The sequence below is a fragment of the Mustela lutreola genome, chromosome 5, assembly GCF_030435805.1.
Source record: "Mustela lutreola isolate mMusLut2 chromosome 5, mMusLut2.pri, whole genome shotgun sequence".
Lineage (NCBI taxonomy): Eukaryota > Metazoa > Chordata > Mammalia > Carnivora > Mustelidae > Mustela > Mustela lutreola.
In genome coordinates this window covers 46163917-46183635 of record NC_081294.1, presented here as the reverse complement: position 1 = coordinate 46183635, position 19719 = coordinate 46163917, and the positions used below count along the sequence as shown (strand labels likewise).

The following is a 19719-nucleotide window of genomic DNA, read 5'->3' as shown; positions in this document are numbered from 1 at the left end:
TTTGGGGGCAGGTGAGATGCTTCTAATCACTGATTGCAAACAGCTATCTTCTACAGTGAGCAATTAATAGCAATGAAAGATCAAACCTTCATGCCAGTGGTTAAAAAGAAATCTTTATTTTACAAAATTAAAAACATAAATAATATTTACAAGCATCTTAAATACCAGCTTATAATACTTGACATTTTTGAATCATGTGAAATTGAGTTTTCCATAAGCTTTTAAAATGTAAGAATATTCATCCACTTCAGTGAGTTACCAGTTTTCATATTTCAAAGGGGTTTTTGGTTTTTCTAAATTGTCCGTACTGTAGTCATTCAAAAAACAATATAATGTACTTTTTAAATGACTAGTTTAAGGAGAAAAAAAAAAATCACAGTCCTGAGCTTCCTACCCCAGTTGTGGGATATTACTCCAAGAGAACTCTAACCAAATTCCTTACTGCCCTGTTTACATGTACCACTATTAACTTTTCAAAGACTCACATTCCTGGTACTCACATAATCAGTCTCCCTAACTTCTCCTCAGGTTTGCCAAAAGGAAAAGCAGGGAGAACAAAGAGACGTGGAAAAATACAAAAGACCATGTGAAATCGCATTACTGAAAATATAAGAGTTATGGTCCAAAATTCTGATCTTAATTCGTTCAGGAACAAATATAGGATATTTTATTATATTAAGACTTAAAATGATTGCAAATGATAGACATGTGACAGCAAATCTCAGTGGCACAATGGAACACAGACTTAAAGACACATAAAGTGGTTAACTTAATACCCATTATCAATTCTGGAGTTCCTCATGAATAAAGGGTAAACAGATTCAGAAGAATTTTGTTTTTAATAAAAGTTTTCATTATCTGGTCTTCAAAATTTCAGCACTGAGTAATTCATTTCCACATAATAGCATATAATGAAAGACTAACAAAGTGTGAGGAAAGCAAGGACTAGAGAAAGGTTCAAAAAAAAAAAAAAAAAAGAAGGAAAAGACATCTATAAACCAATTCACAAAACACCCATTTTGTTCCACTTTCCCTGGAAACCCTCAGCTCAGCTGAGAATCCCATCAAAAAGTCTTCATCCTCAGAGAGCAGCAAGACTTAAAAAAAAAAGGATGACAACAGATAAAGAGTTATATATATATTTTACTAGTCTTTCTGACTTGTCCTGGATATTTAAAAAGGTGTCAAATGAGCCATGGATGCTGGTGGCAGGAAGCAACTGGAGGCAGGCTTGGGGATGAGGAATAGGGAAGACTTGTTTACAAATTCAGAGTCAACTCCCCTCTTCTGGATCTAAAATAAAGACACCTTTTGTCTTCAATACAACAAAAGTCTTTCAACGCGGATGGTAAGTACAGTTTGCTCAAAAGAAGCGTTTTCTCTTGGGGAGGAAGGGAAGTACACAGTCAGCAGAGAAGCACCACTCTGGGATCAGGCCCGCCCTACAGAGCCTCGACACCATCACTGTTGCATGTTGTTGATGATAGCCAGAATGCTCATCTTCTCCTGGGCAGAGTCCACATCCTCATTCTGCTTCTGGGCCACTCCTGTGCCTAGGCCATAGAGCCGCCCACAGTATTTGGCATCATCAATACTGTCCTCAAAAAACAACTGCGGGATAGGACAGAGAACCCAAGGTGAGAATCCCGCCAGGAGTTATGCCAAGTCTCAACACTACTACGTCAGCACCTCCCAGCCGTCTCCAAGCCCTGACGATCTACCCAACTAGGAAGTAACTTCATAAAGAAAGGCTCCAAGTCTCTCCTCTTACATAGTCTTTTCATGCTCCCTTCTTAATATATAGGCTCTCCTTTCTGAGCAGACTTCGACTCTCCAAGAGATCTTCTACTGCCAGGATCTGTGGGCTGCTGCCACTGTTTAGTACAACCATCTCCATCTCCTCCCTTCTCTTTAACAAGCAGTGCAGTGCTTAGGAGCTTGGGCTCTACACTCTGTGTGATCTTCCAACTCTCCTTCAGCCACAGTTCCCTATCTAGAAAATGGGCCAATAGGAGGCCTTTACAAGTGAGAGAGTGAATATTACACACTTTGGTAGGGTACCTCAACCCTGGCCCTACGGGGCAGAGCAATTCCTTGTTGGGGGTGGGGTAGGGGTGATGGCATGAAGGGAGCTGTCCAGTGTACTGTAGTACTGAAGAATGTTTAGCAATGTCCCTGGCTGGTAAAGGGCCGCCCCTCTGCTTCTCCAGACTGTGACAACCAAAAATGTCTCCAGCCATTGCCTAAGCAACCTCGGGGGAGCATGCCACCAGCTTTGTTCTTCTTTCTCAGGACTTCTATAGTTCCACACAAATTATAAGATCATTGTTCTACTTCTGTGAAAAATGCCACTGGAATTTTGATAGAGACTGCACCGAATCTGTAAGACTGCTTTGGGAAGTACAGACATTTTCAGAATATATATTCTTCCAGGGGCGCCTGGATGGCTCAGTTGGTTAAGCATGTGCTTTCAGCTCAGGTCATGATCCCAGGGTCCTGGGACTCCGCCCTACGTTGGGCTCCCTGCTCAGTCAGGAGTTTCCTTCTCCCTCTCTCTCTCTCAAATGGATAAAATCTTTTTTTTTTAAAAATGGATATTAATTCTTCCAATTCATGAACCCTAAGTATCTTTCCATTTATTTGTGTCTTCTTCTGTTTCTTTCATCAATGCCTTATAATTTTCAGGTACAGGTCTTTTATCTTCTTGGTTAAAGTGGTTCCTAGGTACTTTATTGTTTTTGATGCAGTTGTAAATGGGATTCTTTCTTAACTTCTTTCTGACAGCTCATTATTAATATACAGAAACACAAGGTATTTGTATACTGATTTTGTATCTTGAAATTTTACTGAATTCATTTACTCTAAGAGCTTCTTGGTGGACTCTTTTGAGTTTTCTATATATGATATCATGCCATCTGAAAACAGTGAGTTTTACTTCCTCCATTTTAATCTGGATCCCCTGTATTTCTTGTGCTTGCCTAATTACTCTGGCTAGGACTTCCAATACTATGTTGAATAAAAGTGGAAAGAATGGGCATGCTTGTGTTGTTCCTGATTTTAGAGGAAAACCTTTCAGCTTATCATGGAATATGCTGGTTGCAGACATTTGACAACTCACAGAACGTAAGCATAAAATAAGTGAGTGTACAAATGTGTCCACATTAGAGAAATCAGAAGAAAAGCAAATTACAACAAGAATGAGAACTGCAGGGGCCCCTGGGTGGCTCAGTGGGTTAAAGCCTCTGCCTTCGGCTCAGGTCATGATCCCAGGGTCCTGGGATCAAGCCCCGCATCAGGCTCTCTGCTCAGCAGGGAGCCTGCTTCCTCCTCTCTCTCTCTGCCTGCTTCTCTGCCTACTTGTGATCTCTGTCTGTCAAATAAATAAATAAAATCTTTAAAAAAAAAAAAAAAAAAAAAGAATGAGAACTGCAAAGAACACCAAGTATATGTCTAGGCTTGAATAAGCTGAGGGAGCCTCCACTTCAGGATAACTTTGCCTCCCAAACTGCATATAATATACTGAACATTAACAAACAAACAAAACAACTACTTTCAAAGTGATCAACTTCCATCAGAACTATAAATTTTCAACAAATCTCAGCCCACAAAGATAACCCACCTCCCTTACCTCTTTCATCCTGAAGAACGCCATTCCTGTCAGCAGCGAGTCTGAGCCTGCCTGGTGTTGCCTTCCAATTCTCTGCAAATCCAACTGATCAGCAACTTCCTGAAGACCACCCTGCAAATGTAAAGAAAACAGAGTATTTCAGACGCACCCCTCCTCTACTGAATCAACAAGTCCACTTTTTAGTTTAATTCTTTTGGTGATGACAAGTGGGAACAGGTCATTTACTAAGGCCTTACCCCAGCAATATCCCCTTTTTAACCCTCCAAAAAATACACTGTGTTATATTTCACTTTTCATTCCTTCCTTTTACATATCATTAATTTTATCAGACCTCTCCCCCATTTTAAAGTCCTAATGGCTATAAAACAAGATTGAGGAAATAGTAAATACCAATCCAATTCTAGACAGAAAATCTCTTATGTCAACAACTTACTAGGGTGCTGAGTTCTTGAACTATCTAGGGTTAAGAACCTCTGAGTCTGGTACACTACAGACCCCATCCCTAACAAACTACATACACACCTCATGCCGCCAACTATTTCACTAGGTTTGTGAGCCCTACGTGACAAATGCCTCCCCCAGAATAAGAGAAGCAGAGGGCTCCCTTCATCCCCAGATTAAATACATTCACCACACAAATCCCTGTGCCAATCAGCTCTACATACACCCACTTCAGTACAATGCTGGCACCCAGAAGGCACTGAAGAATGCGTAAGGAGCAATAAATAATAATAGTAACTTAATTTCTAAAAATAGTTATAAAGCAAAATGACAAGCCTGTTTTGTCTTTTTTGTTGCTATTTATATTAAGAAAAATATTGTGTACCTTAAGATTTTTGCAGCTCTTCATCAGGTATTTCACATCATAAATGGATGGGAAAAAAAGGTTCAGAATATGAAAGAATTCATGTTCCTCTTCTGGCAAACGAGAATCCGTAAGTAACTTTACCATGTAGCCAAAATCATAGCCACTACAGAAGAGAATGAGGCAATGAGCTGAAAAAGCAGCAATTACCAGGCCCCCAAGTTCAACTGCTTTATTTCTCAAAACTTAATGGTGCTACCTTGTAACTTTCAGTTTTCCATAATCTATCCTACTGTAATCTGAACTTTCCCTCAAATACCAACAAACCAGACTAAGATGAGAGACTTACAAGAGAACCCAAGGGGTTACAAATGTGGGTTTTATTCATCATAAACTATAGGCCAGCCACTTACAGGACAAGAAAAAGATGATCAAGTGCTTTGATCCTCCCCACCCTCCATCCTTCCACCTGGAATGTACCTACTGATAGCCAGCCACATGACAGAGCCCAGTACTGTGTGAAACAAACCAGTATAAGCTCCAAAGTCTTTTTTGAAACACTGAAACATGGTTAAGTTACCATCTACTCCGTAACTGCTAATAGGTAGTTTAAAAAAAAAAAATAGCCAATAGAACTACAGCAATAACTTAAGAATGCAATTTCCTATTCCCAAAGCAAGGGAAATACACATTAACTGGGACTGACCTATGAAACGAAAGCCATTTGACGTTGTCACAGAGAACCACCCCTGATGTCATAAGCAGCTCTGCAAAGTGCAATGTGTCAATCCCTTCCTCTTCATGCTTCTGAAATTGCAGTCCAGAGTTAGCGAGGAGATCTATGGAATCCTGGGAGTACATGTCCTCTCTAAAAAAGAAGGTATTCACTTCTTAATCTAAGAGAAGTAGAGGGCAGCAATATTAACATCACCTTGTAATTACAGAATGAGTATTCTTGAAATGCTTTCATAATTTAGTAACAGATCAAATCATTCTTTCCAGTATTCCAGCAAGCATGCAAAGTAGATAATCTCATCTCTGTGGCTGATAGAAAAGTGAGACTTTCCCCCACAAAATAAATGTCTTAATTATAAAAGACCCACATTTCTCCCATTATTTATAGAAAAAGAGAATCAACCAATACAAAAATACCAGAAAACTTTTTAAAATGTCCTTGTAATATTATATCATAGAAACAACTGCTAATAACTCAGTTTATATATCCTTGAAGGCTATTTTCTCTACATACACATACACAACTCCAGTCTTATATCTACATAGCACAGACCATCTTTCCAGACCAATGCTCAGAGATATACCACATCCTTTGCAACTCTGGCATAATATTCCCCTGCAAAGATACACCCATCAATTTAAACAGAGGAATATTCATAATACCACATATCACAACAGTAGGAAAATAAATTATGTAACTCCTTTCCCACTAGATTTCACTGTTATTTCACTTCTTCTTCACATAAACTTAGGACAAACAACTAGGAAAAGAAAAATGCAATCTTAATTTTTTTCCTATTAAATTAAAACCAGTGTTGAATCATTCTGTTTTCTTTCACCTAAAATAAGCATTGTTTTAAACACACACATAAACTCTTACACTAACAAACTCTTATTTTCCTTTGTGTATTAATTACCATTAAGGCATAAATAACAGGCTTTGAAAATGGACTGGGGAAAAAACGTAATTAAAGGAGAGATCCAGATCATCTCCCCAAATTATTCCTGAAACTGAAATCTCCAAAGCAGATGAACAATCAAAAAATTATTCCTGAGCTATCAAATGCTCCTGGTGCTGTTAAATAAAGCAGTACTTGAGTACTGTGACCCAATCAGAATTACACTAAAACTACCTCATATAATTAGCAAAATGATAGTCTCCCCAAAATTCTCCCCTCAAAAAATTACATCTTCCCAGGGCACCTGAGTGGCTTTCAGTTAAGCATTCAACTTCTTATTTCGGCTCCAGCCATGATCTCAGGGTCTGAAATCAAGCCTGACATCAGACTATGCACTAACTCCAGACTCCCTCTATTCCTCCCCAATCCTCCCCCGCACTCACAAGCACACTTTCTCATGTGCTCACTCTCTTAAAAAAAAAAAAAAAATTACATCGTCATCAAAAAATTAAAAACAGAACTACCAAATGATCCAGCAATCCCACTTCTGGGTTTATATCCCAGAAGAATGAAAAGCGCGGTCATGAATGCGTTTGCACATCCGTGTTTATAGCAGCACTACTCCCAACAGTCAAGAGGTGGAAATAACTTAATGTCCATCAGTGAATGAACAGATAAAAATATGTGTTCTAGGGGGCCTGGGTGGCTCACTGGGTTAAGCCTCTGCATTCGGCTCGGGTCATGATCTCAGGGTCCTGGAATCAAGCCCCACGTTGGGCTCTCAGCTCAGTGGGGAGCCTGCTTCCCCCTCTCTCTGCCACTGCTCTGCCTACTTGTGATATCTGTATATCCAATAATAAATAAAGTCTTAAAAAAAAATGTGGTCTACTATACAACAGAATATTATTCAGTCTTTGCTATAGTCTATGCCACAACATGGATGAACCTTAAGGATATCATGCTATGTGAAATACACCAGTCACAAAATGACAAGTATTTTATGTTTCCACTTATATGAGGGAGCTAAAATATTCAAATTCATAGAAACAGAAAGCAGTATGGTGGTTCATCAAGATCTGGGGAAGAAGAAAAAATTGTTTAATGGGTAGAGAGTGCCAGATTTGAAGATGAGAAAGTTCTGGGGGTCTGCTTCACAACAACGCAAACATACTTCAACACTACTGAAGTGTGGACTTAAAAACGGTTGAGATGGTAAATTTTGTGTTTTTTACCACCCTTTTAAAACATCAAAATTCCCTTCAGTTTCAATTACCCTTAATTAACATCAAGTCCTTATTTCCTTTTTTCTTCTATTATGAAAGATAATAATAATCCTGTTTTACACATAAGGAAGGTAAAATTACTAACCCCAAATGACCCAGCTAAAAATGGCAGAACTGCAATTTATCTCCTAACTGGAGAATTAACTTTTTCATTTTGAAAAGACTTATTGAGTATGTATTTCACATACTAAACATTTACTCATTTAAAGTATACACTTCTGGGATATCTGGGTGGCTCAGTTAGTTAGGCATCTGCCTTCGGCTCAGGTCATGATCCCAGGTCCTAGGATCAAGCCCTGCATCGCACTCCCTGCTCAGCGGAGAACCTGCTTCTCCCTCTACCTGCCCCTCTACCTATGATTTCTCTCTCTCTTTCTCCCTCTCTCTCTCTTTCTCGGATAAATAAATAAACCCTTTAAAAAAGAAAATCAAGTAGGGACACCTGGGTGGCTCAGTCCTTGAGCATCCGCCTTCGGCTCAAGTCATGATCCCAAGGTCCTGGGACTGAACAGGCTTCCCTGCTCATCGGAAAGCCTGCTTCTCCCTCTCCCCCTCTCCCTGCTTGTATTCACTTTCTTGCTTTCTCTGTCAAATAAAAAAAAAAAAATCTTAAAAAAATAAATATAAATAAATAAATAAATAACGTATGCACTTCAGGGTGTCTGGGAGGCAGTCAGTTAAATGACTGACTCTTGATTTCGGCTCAGGTCATGATCTCAGGGTCATGAGATGTGTCAGGTTCTACTCTCTACAGAGTCTGCTTGTGACTTTTTCCCTCTTCTGCTACCCCTCCACCCCCAACTCTATACTCTGTCTCTCAAATAAATCTTTTTTAAAAACTTAAAAAATAAAGTATGCAATTTAATCACCTTTAGTATTTTCAGAATTGTGCAACAACCACCACAGTCAATTATAAACCATTTCATCACCTCAAAAACAAAACCCATACCCATTATGCAATCAATCCCCAGTACCCCATAATCTCACTACCACCTACACCCTGGACAACCACTAAACCTATTCTAACTCTATCAGTTTGCCTATTTTGAACATTTCCTATAAAAATAATCCTATAATAAGTGGTTTTTTGTTTCTCGCTTCTTTTCCTTAGCATGTTTTCAAAGCACATCAATGTACAACATATATTACTACCTCTTTCCTTTTACTGTCCAAAAACATAGTATGGATATACCATATTTATTTTATCCATTCATCAGTTCACAGACATTTGGACTGTTTCCACTTTGGCACCTTTATAAATAATGCTGTTATGAATACTCCCATACAAGTTTTTATATAAAAGTGTGTTTTCATTTCTCTTGGGTATATGCCTAGAAGTGGAATTGCTGGGTCACATGGTAACTCTACGTTTAACCTTTTGATAAACTGCCTATTTTCCAAAGAGGCTACATCATTTTACTTTCCCAACAGCAATATAACAAGGCTTTTAATTTCTCTACACCCTTACGAACATTTGTTGTGTCTTTTTTATTACAGCCATCTAATGGGTATAAAGTGGTATCTCACTGTAGTTTTGATTTGCATTTCCCTCATAACTAGTGATGGTGACCATCTTTTGATGGGTTTATTAGCCATATCTATATGTTCTTGGGAGAAATGTCTATTCAGATCTAATGCCCATTTTCAACTGGATTATCTTTTTATTGTTGCCCTATAAGAGTTCTTTAAGAGGGACTTTACTTTCTGAGATTCCTTATTCCATTGTCTACTTGACTGCTGTGTCCAATCCTTATTTGGTTTCAATGGAAATAAAACTTCATATTAATAAAAAGTCAGAAATCGCAGTCTGCACAAATGTGGTAGATCTAAGAATAACACTGAGAAATGTTTCAGACACTTACGTAAGGTTAAATTTGAAGTTGAACTGCCAAGTGTTGATTCCAGAAGGATATTCTCCCTTTTCATTTGTGAATGTAAGGCCCAGCTGGATAATTTTTAGAAGGTCAACATTACACCGTAAAAGCTGATACTGGTAATCTATGGAACTACGAAATTCACCAATTGGTCGTACCACAACACCTGGAAATTCTGTGTCCTAGAAAAGTAAAAGGTCTCTCATCATAAGGTTTCACAAAAGGATGCTGAGAATTGGTAATTCATAAATAAAAATTTTATCTTAATTTATAAAAGTTATGTGACAAGACCCAAGCTTGGGCACAAGTATTAAAATACTAATCTCATTGATACCTACACAAGGAGTACTAGAATCATTAAGTTTTGGGCAGCAAATTGGAAATTCTAGGCAGGATGTGAGTAAGAACAGATGATAACTATAGATTAAGAACATTCTATATTCATATACAGTGAATTTTTAAAAGTTTAGGTTTAGGGATGCCTATGTGGCTCAGTACGTTAAACCGCTGCCTTCAGCTAACGTCATGATCTCAGGGTCCTGGGATCAAGCCCCAGTTCAGGCTCTCTGCTCAGTGGGGAGCCTGCTTCTCTCTCATGCTCCCTCTGTGCACTCACTCCCTCTCTAATAAATAAATAAAATCTTTAAAAAAAAAAAAAAGTTTTGTTTGAGAACATGTATAAATAAAAATACAAATATAGGGAAAGGAAATAGCTATTCAGAAGAAAACAATAGCTACATTTACCGTGAGTAAAAAGCCTGGAACAAGATCACAGACAGTTTTAAATATGAGGCTAAAGACTTACTGCTTATGAGTAATGCAGATTAGAGCAAACTAGACAGTACATGCCTCCTCTAGAAGAGGCCCTCAATATCACCATGACACACATCTGCCTCTCCAGCCACTCAAAAACACAGAAGAATGTGGATCCTGTAATGCCAGATCTTCCCATTTTTTTCCAGAGATGTCAGAAATCTGGACTTTAAAAGAGATCTCTTAATTATTACATGGTGATAGTTAATTTTTAAAAACCATTTTTAAACACTGTCAAATTCACCCTATCTGCAGGACAGGACAGACCTGCCCTATGGACTGACATAATTTCTGCCTTAAAAACAATGAAACACAAAGTAACATTACAAAAAAAAAAAAAAAAACCTAAGATATTATAGGTTACATCCCTCTCAGACACACTGGCTACCATGTTTTATAAAAGCATCACAACCTTCCACCAAGTTTAATTTACCATGGGTTAGTATAATCCTTTCTTTCAAAATCTCACATTGAACATTCCCTAAGTCCATAGTAGAAGGTGAGTCAAACAGAGCAGAGCTCTTTACCATAGCAATATAACTGTAACTGAGCACAATTTCTCGGATCTTCCTCATCTCTTCTTCTAGATTGCTGGCCCAGACTTCACAGATAACTTGGCTATTCTCCACAAGTGCTGCAGGCATCTTGAAGAAACTTGGTAAGTCACTTTCAGCTGACTCTGTAAGAGGGTAAGCCGTTGGTTGATCTGATCTAGATTCAAAAACATATTTTGAAATCACACAAATTTCACTGGGATAATGTCAACAAAACAAAGATTTAAAAAAAAATCACTTCATCAGTTTAAGCTAAAACATTAAGACAATTTACATTCATTCTTCAGTTTATAAGGTGGGGAAATTTGCCTTTGTCAAGACAAAGACACACAGACACACACACACACATTTCTTTAACCCAAAGAAACTATAATTAAGAAATCTGAAGAAACTGGGGTGCCTGGCTGGCTCAGTTGGTACAGCATGTGACTCGTGATCTCAGGGTTATAAGTTTCAGACCCATGCTGGATGTAGAGATTACTTAAAAATAAAATCTTTTAAAAAAAGGAAAGAAATAAATCTGAAGAAACTTTTGCCCAAGCTGCCCTTTAGCACAGAAGTGAAACCATTACCTTAAATCAGTATTTGAGTCCTTTTCAGACTATCTAAAGATTAAAATAGGCCCTAAACTCTCACATGTAAGTGTTAACAACTACATTGTGAATATGGTCATGGGACTCCTCCCTCTGCCCCCGATAAAAGGGGAAATTCTTTTTCTCCACAATCCAAAAGTCATATATAAACTAAAGACAATTAAGTAACTTAATATAGTGCCTCTTTAGATCTGTGCAAACAGATCATGAAGTGAGGGATTTAAGTGGTAAAAACCAACCCCACTTGCTAATTTGAAACTTTAACCACCAGAATGAAAGAATTGGAATTATTAGTGTCTACTTTTAAACACATAATAATAGAAAGAAACTAAGCCATTCAACAAAAGGAACAGAGAAGATGGCAAGTATAAATAATTCAACTAGAAAGCATAATATGAGTTTAGTGCATATTCTGGGAGGAAACTATGGAGGGGCACAGTATTCTGCAAGATAAAACTCAACATGATTCAGCTTCAGAGTAATGCTGTTATTATAATAATGAGATGCTTAGCTACAAAAAGACCAAAAGGAGCTTATCATAATGGCCTTTATTTATAAAGGTGAACCTACCACATGCACCCTCAACGTAAGAGTGGGCTCCAGTACACAGATATATATTCAAAGGAAAATTCCTAGAAATAGTAAAATGAATCTTTGCTTCCTACTTTCAAGACAGGCAGATGCCAATGATAAGAATCTAGATCAAAACAAAACTGTCATCCTCAAATGTCATCATTTCTCTGAGAAAATTCTGAGAAACTGATCTTTTGGTTTGTCAGCAACCCTGAAAGATCCCATTTATTTAAGTACCCAACACTTTAACAGATGTTTCTCTGGAATTATAATATACTGACTATAATTACTCTGAAACTGAAGGAGACAGTGGTTAAATTCCTAACAAATATGGGTGGATACTTCTCAAAAACAGAATCCATTTCTTCTCATTTCAGTCCTGTACATGATGGGCTTGCAAATGAATAAAAACATCCAACAAGGGCAAAAGTTCAAACTGGGTATGGAATAAATCCCACGATATAATCATAATTAAGAAAATGTTAGGACTCTGATTAGATTATAAACTGTGTTTAAGATTTTCCCCTGCAAGAGGGCACAAAGCCATTTCTATGCCCATTAATGTTAAATCAGTACCACTCCACTTCCTTATTTTTCTAACTTAAACAATGCATTTCCTTTTTGGTGTCATTTCAAGCACTACCATAAACTACTTTAGAGGAAGTGGGTATGACTGTGAAGACATTTCCATAAAAGCAAAGCACCAAAAAGGACCCAAGCAAAAAAATGCCTTAGGTCTCAAAGCAGAAAAAAGCAGGCTTATAAAGAAGACAATTGGGTATTTACACTAAATTCTTAGAACCAGGCTCCCTAGTAAAGCAGCTCTTAAGGTTATGTCAAAAGAACTCAGGAAATATCCTGAAGAGGCTCCCTCTGGTCGAAGAAAGATATATAAAAGATAAACATATATAAAAGATTATAGGGGGGCCTGGGTAGCTCAGTGGGTTAAAGCCTCTGCCTTCGGCTCAGGTCATGATCCCAGAGTCCTGGGATCAGGCCCCACATCGGGTTCTCTGCTCAGCAGGGAGCCTGCTTCCCTCTCTCTCTCTGCCTGCCTCTCTGTCTACTTGCGATCTCTGTCAAATAAATAAATAAAATCTTAAAAAAAAAAAAAGATTATAATAAACACCATTATGAATAGTTACTACAATCAATGTCTTCAAACTTCTAAGACAGTGCACTATGAACTCATGGATTTTTTTTTTAAGATTTTATTTATTTATTTATTTTAAGATTTTTTATTTATTTATTTGACAGAGAGAGAAATCCTAAAGGAAAGTTTCCTTTAATAGAAGTTATAAAGCGGGGCGCCTGGGTGGCTCAGTGGTTTGGGCTGCTGCCTTCGGCTTGGGTCATGATCTCAGGGTCCTGGGATCGAGCCCCGCATCGGGCTCTCTGCTCCGCAGGAAGCCTGCTTCCCTCTCTCTCTCTCTCTCTGCCTGCCTCTCTGCCTACTTGTGATCTCTGTCTGTCAAATAAATAAATAAAATCTTAAAAAAAAAAAAATAGAAGTTATAAAGCTAACGAATACAGAATGATAGATTATCAGTTTTGTGGATCCTGAAGAATTCACAGATCTGGGCAATAATCATACTGGCATCCATATGGAATATTCAGAAAAGGGAAATCTATAAAGGCAGAAAGTAGACTATAGCAATGGAATGGGAACAGACATTAACCGTAAATGGCATGAGGTTATCTTACCGAGGTGAGGGAAAGGTTACCAAACTCAACTACCTGATTACTGCACAACTCCATAAATCTACTAAAAATCTCTGTACTCTAGTTTTACAGTACTTAAATTATACTTCAATAAAGTTGTTAAAATATCACAATGGCTGTAATAACCACAGAAAGAGACAACTAGGTATTATGTGCCTCCTGACAGAACACATCACCACTATGAATTACATGGGTCAAAAAAAAAAAAAATCTAACTTGAGGGGTGCCTGGTTGGCTCAGTCAGTTAAGTGTTCCACTCTTGATTTCGGCTCAGGTCATGATCTCAGGGTCCTGGCATCCAACCCTGCAGCAGGCTCTGTGCTCATCAGGAATTCTACTTGGGATTCTCTGCCTTTCCCTCTGTTCTCACTTGCTCCCCTGCCTCATGCCCCATGTGCTCACGCTATCTCTCTAAAATAAATAAAATATTTTTTTAAAAAATCTAACTTGAATCTGATCAAACCTCTAGACCAATTTACAGGAAATAAAGAGGACAGAGTAACATGTTAAATGACACAATAGGAAGGCAATCAGCAAAATCCAAAAACTACTGTGGGAAACTACAGGAAAACCCAGCTTCTTCAACAACTGCAAGAAATAAAAATAAAAGACTCTCAATAGACTTATCAATCAATCAAAATTTACAGACCCTAAATAGATCTTTAAACTGTTAGAATTTGGGGCGCCTGGGTGGCTCAGTGGGTTAAAGCCTCTGCCTTCGGCTCAGGTCATGGTCCCAGCGTCCTGGGATCGAGCCCCACATCGGGCTCTTTGCTCAGCAGGGAGCCTGCTTCCTCCTCTGCTTTCTCTCTCTCTGCCTGCCTCTCTGCCTAACTGTGATCTCTGCTTGGCAAATAAATTAAAAAAAAAAAAAAAAAAAAAAACTGTTAGAATTTTTTTTTAAAAGTGACATTTTCAAGACAAAAGTCTGAACAATGGCTGATTTTGGTTTATTGGATGGGGGTTTTGCTTTTTTTTTTGGTGTTACATTATCATGGGTTTTTTAAAAAAGAGTCCTTATCTTTTAGAGATAATGTGACACGGATATAGGTGGGCAAGACATGAAATGTGGAGTTCTATTTCAAAATTAACAATGGAGAAAACTTACAACTTTGTACAATTCCTTCCTCTACATTTTACAGATAAGTGAAATTCAGAGACATAAGTTTTATTTTTTTTTTAAGATTTTTATTTATTTGACAGAGACAGTGAGAGAAGGAACACAAGCAGGAGAATGGAAAAGAGAGAAGCAGCCTTCCCACTGAGCAGAGTCCCATCCAGGGCTTGATCCCAGAACTCTGGGACCATGTCCTGAGCCAAAGGCAGAGACTTAAAGAACAAGCCATCACCCAGGAGCCCCAGAGACATTAATTTGAAAAGGCAGGGGCGCCTGGGTGGCTCAGTGGGTTAAGCCGCTGCCTTTGGCTTGGGTCATGATCTCAGGGTGCTGGGATCGAGTCCCACATCGGGCTCTCTGCTCAGCAGGGAGCCTGCTTCCTCCTCTCTCTCTCTCTGCCTGCCTCTCTGCCCACTTGTGATCTCTCTTTGTCAAATAAATAAATAAAATCTTTAAAAAAAAAAAAAAATTTGAAAAGGCACTATCATGACTCCATTTCCAAGAAAAATTTTTTAAAAAGCTAAGCAAGGGGTGCCTGGGTGGCTCAGTGAGTTAAAGCCTCTGCCTTCGGCTGGGGTCATGATCCCAGGGTCCTGGGATGGAGCTGCGCATGGGGCTCTCTGCTCAGCCCCTCTCTGTCAATACCTGCCTCTCTGCCTACTTGTGATCTCTGTCTGTCAAATAAATAAATAAAATCTTAAAATATGTGTGTGTGTGTTATATATATACATATAAAATATGTACATGTACATATAAAATATACACATATTTTATATACATATTTTTATATATGTATATATATAAATGCATGTGTGTGTATATACATATAAAATATATATTAAAAAAAAAAAAAAAAACCTGGGGCACCTGGGTGGCTCAGTGGGTTAGGCCTCTGCCTTCAGCTCAGGTCATGATCTCAGGGTCCTGGGATCAAGCCACATGTCGGGCTCTTTGCCTGGCAGGGAGCCTGCTTCCCCCTGTCTCTGCCTACTTGTGATCTCTCTCTCTTGTCAAATAAATGAATAAAATCTAAAATAAATAAATAAATAAATAAATAAATAAATAAATAAACTAAGCCATGGGTGCCTGGGTGGCTCAACCAGTTGGGCGTCTGCCTTTGGCTCAGGTCCTGATCCCAAAGTCCTGGGATCAAGCACCATACTGTCATCTGTCACTGCTCAGCAAGGAGTTTGCTTCTCCCTCTCCCTCTCCCCCTCTTGCAGCTTGTGCACTCTCTCTCTCCTAAATAAAACCTTAAAAAAACAAAAATCTAAGCTACTTTCAAAAAGCTAACCCTTGTTACACATATGTAATAAATATGGAACACAAGTACAGACCACTGGCAAAAATATGTAAGACATCCTCACACCAAACCCTCATCTAGGAAAATTGTCAGGAAATTGCTTGCAATTTCAAAATGTAGTGCCACTCAAAAATTTAAAAGGAATCACATTATGCACATTTAGCTTAGCATAAACTACTAAATATGCTAGGCAAAAAGGAGAGAAATAATAAATGATACCAGTTTTGCCTGCCACTTTCCACTCAGTGAGCACAGGCTCCAGAAGAATCACAAACACACTGTTCTCCTTAGTTATTCTTTCTCCTTTTAAGCCTCTTAGTGCCAGCTGCGCACAGTACACTTCACAATACGAAGGGACTACCCCATTCAAATATGTTTATGTGTGCAATAAAGCCCCTAAAGGCAAGCTAATTAATTACCTGAGTTGCAACCAGAGAAACAGTAACAAGTTTGAAAGTTGAAGGAAACACTGTGCTAGAATTACTGAGAAACAGAATGTCTATCTATAACTTTAAACCTTCCTAAGGAATTTTTAAGGATAACTATGATCACATGCAAAGTTTCCCTCACAGGCTGACATTAAACCTTGACTCCCACTTGAGTTACTCCACTCTATGACAATCTGACTACCACACCAGCTACTCCTCTATATGAAAGCAAAAAACAAGTACTGATACCCATACTGGAGGAGTTACTCCACTGTATGAAAATCTGACTACCACAGGAGCTACCCTACTCCACTCCATACGAAAGCAAAAAACAAGCACTGATACCTGCTGTTTCGACTGTTCAAGAAGAAAAGATCACACACAGGAATTACTAAGGTCCCTGCCTTGTGCTGATCTGCAGTAAAATCTGTGCAGATCGCTCTTGCTAACCTATAGTGTAAACTCCAAAACAAAGCTCCTATTTACCCAGGAAAGCTCTAAAGTGCAACGACGAATAAAGCCAACTGAAAGCCTTCTCTGCAAGCAATCCAGAGTACCAGGTCTTGCTTAGGAAAAGAAAGTTGGGGTTTTCCAGGGTTTTTTTTTTTTTAAGTTTAAGCCTAAGGATGCAAGGAAACAACATCACTTCCCCATTCCGAGAACTGAACAAAGGCTTTGCCGCGCAATGATAAAATGGAAAAGGAAGTAGGAGCAAGTTAGAAGAAATGGCACAGCAGCTTGAAAGAGGGTCCTCTCTATACATCGTCGCGGCGGCCCTCGCCGTCCTCCATCACTCCCGCCCCCAAAACAGTGTCCAAGCACAACTACCATGGACTGAACCGCAGTTCAACCAGTTCTTTAAAACCAACCATGCGGTCCAAGCCTCCAGAGCAATAACTATGGTTCATAAACACAGAACGGCAAGGAAAAGTTGTGGGGCCAAAAGAACCGAGAAGCGAGAGGCCCGGAAGGATCCAAATTCAGGTCCTCCTCCTTACACAGCCTCCTATCATCATTCTCTTCCCGTTCTCGATCACCCTTCCTCTCCAAACAACACTCATCCCGCCCCTTCCCTTGTAGCCACCTTTATTTCCCCCGAAGAAAAGACATTACAATTGTAGGCTTTCAGGCCAGAAAGACCTACATTCGGACCCATGCCACCAACTAGCTGCGTGGCTTTGCATAAGTTACTTAAGCCCTCCGGTGCCTCAGTTTTCCTATCTTGTAAAATGGGTTCAATAACATACACCTCGGAGAACTGTAGTGGAGGATAAAAAAATGAAGCATATAAAGTGCTTTATATAAAGTCCTGGCACATAACACTAGAATATTATTACTGTGTGCTAGTGATTGGTATTATTACCACTATTCGATGGGCCTCTTTCTCTTCTTACACCCCCTTCCCCTCACTCACGCCCCCATTCCCCTTCTTCCCACAGGTCCCCGATGGCCTCCTACACTCTCATCTCACGCTCCTCTCCGGTAAGCGCAAGCCCGCTTACCCTGAGTAGCTGGGCCCGCAAAGCGCAGGCTTGCGGGCTGGCGGGTAGAGTCCCCCGGGAGCGGCGGTAGCGGCGGCGGCGGCAGCGGCCCCTGACCCGGCGCTCTTTTCCTGCCCCGGATCTGCTCCGGGAATCGAGCGGGCCAGCGAGATGGGCGCCCTCGTGCCCAGAGCGGCCTTACGCACTGCCCACCTAAAAACCTGGCCGAACCACTCTACCCATTGGATCCTCCCGACTCGCCTGCTCCTTTATCGTCACTCCAGACACGCGCGCGCGCGCGCGCACCTGGTCAAGCCTGCTCCACCCCTTTTGCGCGCCCCGGAGACTCTGTGCGTGTTCAACCAACCCGAGCTCGCGGGAGAAACGCGCAGGCGCAAATCCAAGAGGGCGCCCGGAAAGCAGAGAGGCGGGGCGGCCTCGCCAGACGCAAGCGGAACGCGACCGTTGCTCGGCTCAGTTCAGTTCGCAACAACACACAGTTTCGGTTCTCCTTCCGCGCGCCCAAAGGAGGGGCGTGTCCTAGAACAAGCCCCCGCTTGGGGGCGTGGTCGAGACCCAAAGGCCGAGGATGGGGCGTGGAACTTCAGACCAAATCCCTCAAACTGTAACGTCCTCGCCACCCTGCTTTGATGGGCCGTTAAAGTCGTTGACGGGAGAGGATCCTCACCCCCTTCCCTGTACTAATGCAGCTCCCTGGACCCCTCACTTACAAAACGTTTATCTCTCGGCTTCCTTTCTGGCAGACAATTGGTTGGGGGTGGGGCAGCACCCCAAACCGAGTCTGGGTGACGTCCGGCGAGGCCCGCCTCCCTCCTGTCGGCCTCACAGAGAAGGCGAGCAGCGTTACCACAGCAACCGGCCCGCCGGGGCCTGCTCGACTTAAAAAGAAGACGCGGCCTCGGGTGGGGAAGGAGCCCGGCCTCTGAGGAGCTCGGGGGCGGCGGGCGCTAGGAAGGCGCTGCACGTTTTCCTTGCGAGAGCCCTGGGCTTGGGCTGGGCTTAGGAGCCCCTGGAGCCTCCATCCGTTCCCGCGATCCTCTGAATCCTGCGTGGACAGAGGGCGGTTTGCCAGCGCCTGTCCTCGGCAGCATTTGAGCCGGGCAGCCTCGGCCGCAGCGGGGCCTCGCGTTGTCCCGCAGTGGCGAAGAGGACAAAGCACTGACTTCCCGCACGCAGCTCTCTATCCTCTCCCGCGGGAGCGCCACGCTGTCTGCGACAGGTGCGGGTCGGCCCAAAGCAGCGGTCTAGCCATACCCTAGGTGCCTTCGCTTGAAGGGGGCTGTTGGTAGCTGGATAGCAAATATCCAAGCTACTAGACCTCCTTGTTTTTAAACGTTGCCTCCTAAGGGGATTTTGAAAAATCCTGCCTCCATTTCCAAGGCTGGAGGCAGAGCAGGCCTTCAGTGGCAATTTCACGGGATTCCCAATATTTATCTTCTGGGGAGATGAACTCCCACCTCCCCTCCCCAGAGTAGAGCATCAGGTGCAGTTTCTGAACCCCACTCTCCTTCTCCCCTCCAGTGTCTGTCTGGTGTGGTTTTGGAAAGCAGGTGAGATTGGGGAAGGGGGGGTGGAGTCCGAAGCCCAGGACCAAGACATCTTTCGTGGGTGCAAAATGCTGGTTTATTTAAAACACAGGGACAAATTGCACAAACAGAGCTGCTGCACTGGGGTTATGAGGGGTGCCTGATTATATACGATGGGGTTGGGGGAGTAAGGAACAGGAAGGTTTCAAAAGAACTTTCTGAAGGAGACCTACAGGATACGGAAGGCCTTGCCATTGTCAAGTTAAGTTTGTTGTCCCGTGTAGCAAGGCATTAACATTAAGATAGTTGGGAGATTCCCGGAAGAATGTCACACAATTCCCACCCCAGAGTCTGGTTGAGGGAG

General features: G+C 41.0%; 1 protein-coding gene across 4 annotated transcripts; it reads right to left on the bottom strand.

Moving 5' to 3' along the window:
* Positions 1–91: 91 nt before the first annotated feature.
* Positions 92–19027, bottom strand: CNOT8 (CCR4-NOT transcription complex subunit 8). Of its 4 annotated transcripts, none has more exons than XM_059174129.1 (7): positions 18540–19027; positions 10565–10748; positions 9213–9406; positions 5140–5301; positions 4455–4599; positions 3629–3739; positions 92–1611 (listed from the first exon to the last, which is right to left on the bottom strand). In XM_059174129.1, the coding sequence occupies exons 2-7, from the start codon at positions 10679–10681 to the stop codon at positions 1462–1464; spliced, it is 879 nt and encodes a 292-aa protein (XP_059030112.1). In that variant the 5' UTR covers positions 10682–10748; positions 18540–19027; the 3' UTR covers positions 92–1461. The 4 variants fall into 4 exon arrangements, with proteins under 4 accessions (XP_059030112.1, XP_059030113.1, XP_059030114.1 ...); XM_059174130.1 differs by lacking the exon at positions 18540–19027 and adding an exon at positions 18176–18272; XM_059174131.1 differs by lacking the exon at positions 18540–19027 and adding an exon at positions 17830–18090 and having other exon boundaries at positions 10565–10716.
* Positions 19028–19719: the final 692 nt, after the last annotated feature.